The sequence below is a fragment of the Delphinapterus leucas genome, chromosome 18 (assembly GCF_059928025.1).
Source record: "Delphinapterus leucas isolate spDelLeu-1000000601 "Yukka" chromosome 18, BTC_Dleu_Yukka2, whole genome shotgun sequence".
Classification (NCBI taxonomy): domain Eukaryota; kingdom Metazoa; phylum Chordata; class Mammalia; order Artiodactyla; family Monodontidae; genus Delphinapterus; species Delphinapterus leucas.
In genome coordinates this window covers 54,040,947-54,052,955 of record NC_143146.1, presented here as the reverse complement: position 1 = coordinate 54,052,955, position 12,009 = coordinate 54,040,947, and the positions used below count along the sequence as shown (strand labels likewise).

The following is a 12,009-nucleotide window of genomic DNA, read 5'->3' as shown; positions in this document are numbered from 1 at the left end:
TATTGAGAGCGAGTATATCCAGCCTACGTTTAGAGGTATATCACCTATGCAATTTAGTTCAATCGTCACACGCTATGAAATACTATTGCTATTAACGTTTTCAAAAACAAGAACTCTGAGAAGTCAAACAACTGATAAACACTAGAACGGGTATCTAAACTGAATTCCACACCGAAAGTTCGAAACCATAACACCGAAGAGAAGAGAATTAGCGATTTCTAACTCCGTCATCCGAAACAATGAACAGCCGACAATCTCGCGATGTTGTTGCGGCTACTACTACTCCCAACATGCAAAGCGGCTACCGTGCCGCAGCCCGTGCCGCAGCTGGTGCCGCAGCCTATGCCGCAGAGTCCGGAGGGCCCCGGCGTGCCTCGAGGCGCGAAAGGTAACCTGGGAGCCGTAGTTCTCCTGGACGCCTACTGGTGTTGCCAGCGCGGCGGTGGTGGATCGCTCGGTTCCAGCCAGTAGGTCCTGTGAGGGCGAGCTGAGGCGGAGAAAGGGCGTGGAACTGGAAACGGGTGAGTCGGACGCGGTCTACGCGGTCGAGGGAGGCGGCACCGCGGCTTAGGGTTGACTTAAATAAATGGACCCGTGCTGCAGTCTCTCCGGAGACACCGCGGTCTTAGCGTCAGCGAGCAGAGGGTGAGGAGGCGCCAGAGCCCGGTCCTTGCACCCGTACTCGTCCTCAGCTCTCCGCCAGCATCTCCACCATGCAGTCCCGGGAAGAAGCTTCGCGCTCTCGCCGCCTTGCCAGTCCCCGGGGCGGGAAGCGGCCCAAAAGGGTTCACAAACCCACGGTTTCAGCTTTTTTCACGGGCCCGGAGGAGCTGAAGGACACGGCCCATTCCGCAGCCCTGCTGGCCCAGCTCAAGTCTTTCTACGACGCGCGGCTGCTCTGTGATGTGACCATCGAGGTGGTCACGCCTGGCAGTGGGCCTGGCACGGGCCGCCTCTTCCCCTGCAACCGTAACGTGCTGGCTGCCGCGTGCCCTTACTTCAAGAGCATGTTCACCGGCGGCATGTACGAGAGTCACCAGACGAACGTGACCATGCACGATGTGGATGCCGAGTCCTTCGAGGTGCTGGTCGATTACTGCTACACGGGTCGTGTGTCTCTGAGTGAATCCAACGTGGAGCGCCTGTACGCCGCCTCCGACATGCTGCAGCTCGAGTATGTGCGTGAAGCCTGTGCCTCCTTCCTAGCCCGCCGTCTTGACCTGGCCAACTGCACGGCCATCTTCAAGTTCGCCGACGCCTTTGGCCATCGCAAGCTGCGATCACAGGCCCAGTCGTTTATAGCCCACAACTTCAAGCAGCTCAGCCAGATGAGTTCGATTCGGGAGGAGTCTCTGGCAGATCTGACCCTGGCCCAACTTCTGACTGTCCTGCGCCTGGACAGCCTAAACATCGAGCATGAGCAGACCGTGTGCCACGTGGCGGTGCAGTGGTTGGAGGCGGCTCCCAAGGAGCGGGGTCCCAGCGCTGCAGAAGTCTTCAAGTGTGTCCGCTGGACACACTTCACTGATGAAGATCGGAATTACCTGGAGGGGCTGTTGACCAACACCATGGTGAAGAAGTACTGTCTGGACCTTGTTGAAGGGGCCCGGCAGATGCGATATGGTGACACGTTGTGCAAGTCTCTGGTGCCAAAGCCAGAGAGCAGCAGCGGTGGCAGCAGCAGCGGCGGCGGCGGCGGCGTTAGCAGTGTCGTTAGTGGCGCTGGTGGCGGCGGCGGCGGCGGCTGCAGCAGCAGCTCTGTTGTATCGGTGGCAGAAAATCCACCCCAGAGGCTGGGTGTGTATGCCAAGAAGATGGTGATCTTCTTTGGACATCCCAGAGATCCCTTTCTGTGCTGTGACCCATACTCGGGGGACATTTACAAAGTGCCATCACCTTTGACCTGCCTTGCTCACACTAGGACTGTGACCACCTTAGCTGTCTGTGTCTCTCCAGACCATGACATCTATCTGGCCGCCCAGCCCAGGAAAGACCTCTGGGTGTATAAACCAGCCCAGAATAGTTGGCAGCAACTTGCTGACCGTCTGCTCTGCCGTGAGGGCATGGATGTGGCATACCTCAATGGCTACATTTACATTTTGGGTGGGCGAGACCCTATTACCGGCATTAAACTGAAGGAGGTGGAGTGCTACAGTGTCCAGAGGAACCAGTGGGCACTGGTGGCTCCACTGCCCCATTCTTTTATTTCCTTCGATCTGATGGTAATTCAGAACTATCTTTACGCTCTCAATAGTAAGCGCATGTTCTGCTTTGATCCCAGCCACAATATGTGGCTGAAGTGTGTTTCTCTGAAGCGCAATGATTTTCAGGAAGCCTGTGTCTTCAATGATGAGATCTATTGCATCTGCGACATCCCTGTCATGAAGGTGTACAATCCAGTCAGGGGAGAGTGGAGGCAGATTAATAACATTCCCTTGGTGTCAGAGACTAACAACTACCGGATTATCAATCATGGCCAAAAACTGTTGCTGATCACCTCACGCACCCCGCAGTGGAAAAAGAACCGGGTGACCGTGTATGAATATGATATTAGGGGTGACCAGTGGATTAATATAGGTACCACATTAGGCCTGTTCCAGTTTGATTCTAACTTTTTTTGCCTCTCAGCTCGCGTTTATCCTTCCTGCCTTGAACCTGGTCAGAGTTTTCTCACTGAGGAGGAAGAAGTGCCCAGTGAATCTAGCACTGAGTGGGATTTAGGTGGATTCAGTGAGCTGGACTCTGAGTCAGGAAGTTCAAGTTCTTTATCTGATGATGATCTGTGGGTTCAGGTAGCCCCTCAGTGAAATGCGCAGGGTCAGCAGAGTGTGTTATAGATAAGCTGAAACACTAAGGTGTTTTTACTGCTTTGGAAGGTATCTTAAAGAGACCCTTTCGTTTTGCTGGAAAAAAAAAAAAGAAAAAAAGTTGATTAATTTCAGGTTTGGTTTAGAAAGGGTATTGTTTGAAATACTAACGTAATTTAATGTTACAGAGTTTAAACATTAAAAGAAATCAACCTATTTAATAATTTACTGTTCTAAAAGTCCAGTGTTGATTGTTTAGTATGTTTATGTTTGATGACAATATAAGTTAGTTGTAATCAATAGTCTTCTATTATTAAATCTTACATTCTGTCTTGTGCCACAAATACTTCAACTTGAATTTTAATTTCTACAATAGAAAAACTGATTGGTTAGGAATTATTAGAGAGGGTTGGAAAGCATATATTTTCCTTCAGAACAGTGTAGTAGATTTCCAAAACTTTAAACTAGTGGGTTTTTACAAAATGTGTTCTAACACATATAGTCTGCTAAGTTTTAGTTCAGTTTTCTCCTCTTTTGTGAAAAAAAAATACATATGTTTAATGTGACTGAATGGTGATTTCATTTGTGATAATATATAGGATGGTCATAAGCTCACTGAAAGTAAAAACAAAAAAACAGGATTCTACTGTTTGAAAAGAAATTTCAGTTTTAAATCTGTAATATAACGTGTATTTGCAAATAGTGACCAATTTTCCATCTAAAAAAATTCCATTCTAGTAGTGTCACCAATCATCTAAAAACCTTTTAAAAAAAAAACAACCCAGTAACTTGCTTTGTAGGTTCATATTTTAAATCTATACTTGATACATGCTTCACTGAATCAGAGGAATAATCCTTTTTTCACTGGACATGATTGTGAAAATTTTTATCCACTGTCCTAAAAAGTTTATGTGATTCTTAAAATATTTTGGCTGTACAGTTTTGGTGTTTATCTTAGAAGATTTGTCAACAAGATGTGATTATTCTTTACTGTTTTGTGAGTAATATTGGTTTTGAAAGTATGTATTAGTTAAGAACAGTATTTTATTGAAATCAGTAGTTATTGTGTCTGTCAACTATAAGATCAAGTGCCAGCAAAGAATTTTCAAACTCTAAGTTGTGTATAGAACTGTTTTGTGTAGCATTGAAAAATTCTGTCAGTTTTGTAAGTCGCTAAATGTTATTATCAGCTTAAAGGTATTTTTCTATTAAAAGTTTACAGTTCAATAACATAAGTGGATGATAGCATTTGGGGCCAGTAGTGAAAGTATATTTCGTCTAAAATATTTCTCTATGCAGTGGTGTACAAGGCTATTTTATTATGGTATTTGTATCTGTTCTGTGTTTCTCTATGAACCATGCTCCAGTCTTTGTTTCTGTCAGCATATGTAAGGGAAAGAAAGTCCAGAAATAGAGAATAAATCACACAAGACTTACATTGTTAAATACATGAAAACATAAGTGCTTACCTCTTGAGGGTTTATTAGATATAGTTGTTATTGATACATATACATGATAAGTGACCAGATGTTTATGGTGTATAACTTTTTCTACACACAATCAGAATTATCTCCCTGAATCTTCATTCAGTGACATGATAATTCCTCTTCTGTGTTTATTCTCTAGTGACAGCGTGCTAACATTTCTTACACCCGGGCAGAGTACAGAGGAATGTGCTCTTTCTGGTAGGGAACTGGATTTTTTATTGAAATACCATAGGATGAAAACAGAGAGGAAGACGTAAAAGGTTGTTGTTTTTTTTTAAAGATATTTCTTAGCCATTTTGATGGGCTGTTTGAAGATTCTACAAGACATTCCTGTTCAACATTTTTAGTGAAATAAGATGCTTGCTTATCCTACCAGTATGTGTTCCTTCAGAAGGACAGACATGCTTTTAGTTGCCTGAGGCTCAGTTTTGTTCCATTTGACATCAAGGTTGTTTTCGGCACTGTCCTTAACACAAAGCTGTTTCTCAATAGGGTTATTTTTTTGGCCAACTTTTTCTTCACCAGGAACTCTTGTTGATAGCTTTTTCCTTTGTCGGGTTGAAATAGAACAGTGGTGATCTCAACCAGACTATCCTTCTGCAGAATTAAGGTGTGCAACTGATTGATAAAAGACAGATTCTCCAATTGTCATTTTCAACCTTTAAGTTAAGGCCTAAGCGAAAGAGTAGTAATATCTTGGTTTACAGAGAGATTTTCTTGGGAAGAATTTGGTTTCGTGCTATATTTGTGAATTAGAGAATAGTTGTTAATCATTATTTTACGGATAAGTGATTTGTATGTGATTAGTTACAAATAAAACATACTAGAATCTAGACTTTCTGATTTTTTAATTCATTGTTTCTGTTAAATGTATAAAACCCTTGCTTGTACAGTGAATGACAACTAGCAGTGTTGAAATCCCTTCTTGACTGGAAAGTACCCTTGTCTCTGTTTTCCAATTAATCAGCACATCTTTTAATAAATATGTTTGTAGGACTGCTATTTGTAAGATTTAGAATGATGTTAATTATCTTTCGTATCTGTCCCTGTAGTCTGAAAAGCTCAAAGGACCCCAATTTTAAAAAATTCTTTTAAGTTCAAACCATAAGTGGAGTTAGGATTTCCAAAAGGGTAAAGTAGAAATATTTGTACCTGATCTTGTTGAGAATCTGGGGAACACTTTTGATCTACTTCCAAGAAAAAGGCCGGTGTCATAACATCCCTGAAATTATAAAAGTATGACTGCTTCTGAAGCTCATCAGACTCAAGATAAGAGCACTTGTGACAGTCTCTCCTCCCCATACCCGCGTAAAACCTTTAACCCTTTCATCATTCTAACTAACTTTAAAGGAACATTTGTTAGAGCAAATATGATAAAGCAGGGAAGTATGAGGAAGCAACCTTACTTATAGAAAATGTGACTATCAGTAGAAACCTAAAAGAATCGGTGTCATTTTTAGAACCAACTAGAGGGTTAAATATATACAAACCAATTTTTTTTTTTTAATAATAATAAAAAGCAAAAGACACTGTTCACAGAAGTTGCCAAACCTCAGAGTACCATGGAGGCATAGGTTTGTGCAGAATAGGGGGAAGGGCCCCCCTCCTTTACTCTGCGCCCTTTGTCATTCTTATCTGTTTCATCAAACTTCCATTCCTCACATCTTTAACCTTGAGGACTCAACATGGTCCAAGGCACAGGGAGAGTAGGAAACAGATACTGTTGTATAACATTCCATCCATATCTGAGACATTTTGTCCTAAAACAGCCTAGTCTGTGGGGAGTCACCTGTCTATATTGGAGTCACCATTTTTCATTCTCACCTCTAAAGGTAAAATTGCTGCTCAGACCCACTATATCAATCAGGAATATTCTTTTGGGCAAACTATTCATTAATTGTAGGAAAACTAGTTTAAAAGGACTATGTAAATGTCAGGCAAAGTATTTCTTCCAAAACAGATATGTTTGTGCCTTGAAGAAAAAGAAGAGCCAGGACTCTCAGATAAATTAATATCACCTTAATTTAGATCATCTTAAGAAAATAGAATAGAATTTTGCTTTCGCATACTGTAACTGAAAAATTCAGCTGTGGCGCTCACTTCAGGTACAGCCTGATCCAGGGTCTCAATGTCCTCAGGGCTTTCTTTGTACAGAGAAGATATCATGGGGCAATGTGTTCCCTCATTTTGTGCGTTGATTAGAATATAGGGGCGGGTGTATGTAATGGAGACCTGTAATTGTGTAAGTAAGTTTCTCATATGAAATTTCTCATGTGAAAGTCCAATCTGTTGTGTTATCCCTCATCTAGAAAGTTGACTGGCACCCAGGCTTTTCTGTTTTCTTGTTCTGCTACCCTTGGGGTGTTGTCCCGACCCACATGGTCCAAGCTGGTTCACCCTTGTGTCCACATTCCAGCCATTAAAAGGGGAGGAAGGGGGAGGGGAGGACACGACCCTTCCCTGTGAGGGAAGTCGTGAGCATTGCTTCAGTTGCATGACACTGGCCAGATCTTAACTACATGGACATACCTAGCAGCAAGAGTGCCTAGGAGAGGTAGTCTTTGTTCTGGGTCAACATGTATCTAGTTAAACTTCAAGGGTTCCTTCTTACAGATTGAGGGAAAAGGCTATTAGGCTAAACAGCAGTCTCTATCACACCATCTGTCAGGCCAGGTTTTGTCACATGGCGGCCAGAGTGATAACACCATCCCAGCAGTTACTGCAGTCAAGGCAAGATGGCTAGGCCTCCGTCCTGCCCCAGAAACACTCAGAGAGCTCCCTGGGTTCCCGCTGCCGCTCTGTACAGAAGAGGCAAGGACACTTCATCTTGTTTTGATTAAATAAAGCCTTCTAGGCTCAGTGTGTACTGGTACCCTACATCATGAGCCAGTCTTATATTGGCATTATATCGTAGAATGTTCCAACTTCCTAAAAGGAAGGAAAAGAGTACTGAAAAATGGCTCTGTGTAATCGATGGCAGTATTAATTATCTTAAACAGCAAACGTTGCTTCTAATTAAAATGTGAGATATCAATTGTAGAGTAATGATGAAAACTGGACATTTCTTAGAGCAAAATAGGCTGTTTAGCAGCATTGTAGCATTTTCTGTGCCTGGATCATCTTTGCAGTGCTGTGTGAATATAAGCCACTCCTCTCCCCCTCTGTTGAAGCCCAGACCAATTAACCACAATAGTCTATTCAAAACTTAGTTTCTTGCTGAATTCTTTTTTTTTTTTTTTTGAATTCTTATACTGACTTCAGGTTAATCATAGTTCGTGCAATATACACGTATAGTGTCACTTTTTGTGTTTGTGAAAACTTCAAAACAGCTGCCAGAGAACATTTTGAGTAATTGCTTCTGTCAAGTATATAACTTTTATCATCATAATTTTCATTACAGATAGCCATACTTATTTTAAAAAGACTCAAACAACCTGATTTTCACGTGGAACCCTAACGTCCGCCCGCAAGTGAAGAGTAAGTAATACTTGTGTTAGTAGTTGTATTTCTATTAGTACATGAATGAAGAATATGACTCCATTCTCTATTTCATTTCTTGTCTAAAGACAAGATTTTTGATATATGCTGTGACTGGGTTCTTCTCCATATTCTGTACTAGATACTGCTTGTTTAGTATCCCACTCCCATTACTTTCCTGTACGGCCTCCTCACATGCTGGCATTATTCCATGTATTGATCTGTGTATTCTTTATTATATGTCTCCTGAACTAAACTGTGCACTCTTCACGGAGGAACCACGTCTGTCTTTTCCACAGCTCCTAACATAGTGCCGGGCACATCATCCACGTTCCATAAATGTTTGTTGAACAAAGAAAGAAATGTATTTCGTGCTTGTTTGCATTTATATGAGAAACACTTGCATTCAGAGCCCTCATCTTTTTGTCAATTTTCCAGCTATGAGGGAGAGCTATTATTAAACTCTTTTGTCTGGTTGTCATAGCAACCCACTGGCCTCCAGAGCTACAGGTTATTTCTGATGGGCATATTCTCCTAGACAACCAAACACGCAGTGTTTTCAATTATGGAGTAATGATGCTATTATAAATCACATTTCTGACACTATATATTTCTCTATCTTTTATAAAGATGGCAGAGGATTAGAACAGAGACAAATCTGTTCAAATCAACAAAGGCTAGGGGAAATTAAGCAGTATGACTCACATCTCTCAACCCTTTCATATTTCCTCCAAGTTCTCCACCTTTCCATAAGCACCTGTGAATTCACTTGGGTGTTCTGACCAAGTTGTTAAGGAAGTTTTGAAAGTTAATTGCTACAAGACAAACTCTAAAAAAGCTCTGTTACAGCTTAAATAGTTTCTTTTTCTCCTCCTTGTTTCTTCCTTCTTCCGTCCGTCCCTCCCTCCGTCCCTCCCTCCGTCCCTGCGTCCCTCCCTCCGTCCCTGCGTCCCTCTGTCCCTCCCTCCGTCCCTCCCTCCCTGATCTTAGTTCCCCACCAGGGATCGAACCTGTTTCCCCCTGCAGTGGAAGCGCGAAGTTCTAACCACCGGACCACCAGGGAATTCCCAGTCCTTGCTTGTTTCTTAAGTTTCATGTTAAGTTAGCAAATGATAATAGCCTTGCAAAAATTGAGATTTGCTCGGAAAAGTTTCAAAATGAGGTCTTTTCCAACCTCATTCTTCCTTCCACTCATATTTTAGTGGCAAGAATTGAGAAGAGTTTTATTAAACTGGGTTAGTCATCATAGAAAACTCATTATCAGTTCAATAAAACAGGGTTTTTCTGGCCCATTCAACAAGGCATGATTGTACTTTTTAAAAGGCAGAGTCTTCTTTTTTTTATTTTTTTTGGCTTCGTGGCTTGTGGGATCTTAGTTCCCTGACCAGAGAAGGAACCCAGGCCCTCAGCAGTGGCGAGCGCAGAGTCCTAAACACTGGACTGCCAGGGAATTCCCAGCAGAGTCTATTTTCTAATGATGGATACCTTAATGGGATTTTACATGTATGTTATGCTGTATTTTCTTTTCTGTAGGTTTTGGTCACATGCAGTATGGAGAGTCAGTGACCACCTAGTTCCAAGTAGATCCTATTGAAAATACTTCACTACACCCTTTCTCTGTGCAGTTCTAATGCTTGTGTCATACATACAGCTGTGATACCCATCAGGAAACTGTCCCATAACTTTATTTAAAAGAAGTGATACTGCATTTAGCTTACCTACTGGGCTTTGACATTATAAAAGCAGTAACACTTTAGTACATGCAACCATCTTCAACAAATAATATACAATGGGGATACTGTCAGGAAGACAAAGAGAAAGATAAGGAGGGATGGTATCGTCTGTAGTGTCAAGATTGCAGATTTGGGTACCTGAACACCTGGGGTATTTTGATTAACATATATATATGTTTTTAACATCTTTATTGGAGTATAATTGCTTTACAATGATGTGTTAGTTTCTGCTTTATAACAAAGTGAATCAGTCTGATTAACATATTTTTAAGAACTTCATTTTAGTCTTCTAGAAATCTCCATGCACTGTTACTCTTTTAAATAAGCTCTGAATCCTACACATTAGCTGAGATGTCAAAACTTTGAGACAGCTAAACCTAGATATCTGCCTATTGTAAAAATTGAAAATGGCCCAGTGGAAGGGAAGGATTCTCCAGGGCAGGATCAGATGTCCAGCCACACAGATCTTGCAACAATTCTTGACAAAATCACCAATTCCCAAGTCTAGTTCTGTTCTTTAGAAGTTAGGGTATTCAATAATTACTGCACCTTGATTTGGTTGGATTTGGGTACTGAGTCAGATTAACCAAACTATCAAGAAACAAATATACAAAAGCCGTAATATTGGTACATTAACTTACAAATAGAAAATAGAGCTTTTGCATTCAGGAGGGAGCCCCAGTGCCCGATTTTTCCCTTGGGAGTGAAGAGTTTGGACCATGTATCCACAAATTCGAAGGGTGCCACCCAAGGGCCTGCATCCCAAATCACATAGCTTGGGGAGCCTTGGGGAACCGACCAGCCAGACTTGTCATTTGCAAGTCCCCCAGGACCACATTAAAAAAAGGAGTGATGTCAAATGGGTACTCAAGTACTTCCATGGCTATTCCGCTCCCCGGGCTCAGCACAGAGGGGACAGGCAAAAACACTCCTCCTCTAGTTTCTCCCTGAAAGGAGCTTTACTGTATACTTTCCCAGCTACTGCCTGAAGGTCCAGCTTCTAATCAGCTTGTGTATGGATGTTGACTGGGATTCTCCCAGGAGACTGAAGGAGCCCTGGGCAGTCCCCCTGCTTGCTCTCTAAAGCTTGCTCCAACAATACAAACAAGTCTCCAGCTTCTCTCTGGAAGGAGCTTGTCCACACATCCAGCACCGCAACTTATCTGGCTGCCACCTGAAGGACTGGCTGCCAAGGTACCTTGCTCTGGAAGCCAACAGGGCCCAGCTTCCACAGCTACCCTGGAGCCCCATTAAACCAAGGGGCAGTTTGATACAGAAATGTCAGCAGGCTCAACACAGAGAGAACAGACAAAAATGCAAGGCTCTCAGTTTCTCCCTGGAAGGTATTTGCATAATTTTCCAGCTTCTGCCCAAGGTTTGGGCTTCGAATTAGCCCATACCTGAGAGCTGACAAGGCGTATAATTAGTCATCATGTGAGGGTCTGAACGGGCATGTGCATTCTCCTTCCTGTGCCTTCTCCCCACCTAGCTCACCCCGGCCATAAAGCCAAGTCTCCAGATACGCTGTGAAAAGAGTTTGTCAACGTATCTAGCACCCCACCTTCTATGGCTACAAGCTGAGGGACTGGTCCTAAATCTCCTAGCTCTGGATGATGATGGGGCTCAGCAGTTATGAGTCCCCTGAGACCACAGAGAACAAAGAGGCATTTTTATATGGGTGCACAAGTGTTCCCAGCAGTGATTCCCTCTGGCTCAGCACAGAGTTAATAGGCCCAAATACCCAGCTCCTGGTTTCCCTTTGATAGGGGCTGGACTGTAGAGCAAACTCCTGCCTTTCCCAGTTGCTGCCTGAAGGTCAGGCTTCCAATTAGCCTGCACTGGGGACCTGAAGGGACAAGCAATTCGTAGTCGTTGGGGAGCCTGAACGTGTGCGTGGGCATTTCCCATGCCTTTGGAACAATAATGGGTCTTGGCACAACCGAATCTGCTAGAAGCCACCAAGAATAAGGACTGTGATTTGGAAAAGCACAGAAGTTTGAGAGATGGGACTTCCCTGGTGGCGCAGTGGTTTAGAATCCTCCTGCCGATGCAGGGGACACAGGTTCGAGCCCTGGCCCAGGAAGATCCCACATGCCGCGGAGCAACTAAGCCCCTGTGCCACAACTACTGAGCCTGTGCGTCCTAGAGCCCGTGCTCCGCAACAAGAGAAGCCACCACAATGAGAAGCCCATGCACCACAACGAAGACCCAAAGCAGCCAAAAATAAATAAATTAAAAAAAAAAAGTTTGAGAGGCAATCAGGAGCTCAAGCCATGCCGAATGGCAAGATTCATCTCTAACACAAGGCTACTCTTTCTAAACTGGGAGAGGGGGAATTCCCTGGCAGTCCAGTGGTTAGGACTCCGTGCTTCCACTGCTCGGGGTCCAGGTTCAATCCCTGGTCAGGAAACTAAGATCCCACAGGCTGAGCGACCAAAAAAAAACCAACCAAACAAACCAAAAAAACGAAACTGGGAGAGGTGGCTGTTTTATCTGATGCACAGA

At 43.3% G+C, this 12,009-nt stretch overlaps 1 protein-coding gene across 1 annotated transcript; it reads left to right on the top strand.

Annotated features, from left to right (window-relative positions):
* The first annotated feature begins 432 nt into the window (after positions 1 to 432).
* LOC111175366 (kelch repeat and BTB domain-containing protein 6) lies at positions 433 to 5,296 on the top strand. Its single transcript, XM_022574942.2, has one exon. It carries the CDS (start codon positions 714 to 716, stop codon positions 2,805 to 2,807), a length of 2,094 nt encoding a protein of 697 aa, XP_022430650.1. The 5' UTR covers positions 433 to 713; the 3' UTR covers positions 2,808 to 5,296.
* Positions 5,297 to 12,009: the final 6,713 nt, after the last annotated feature.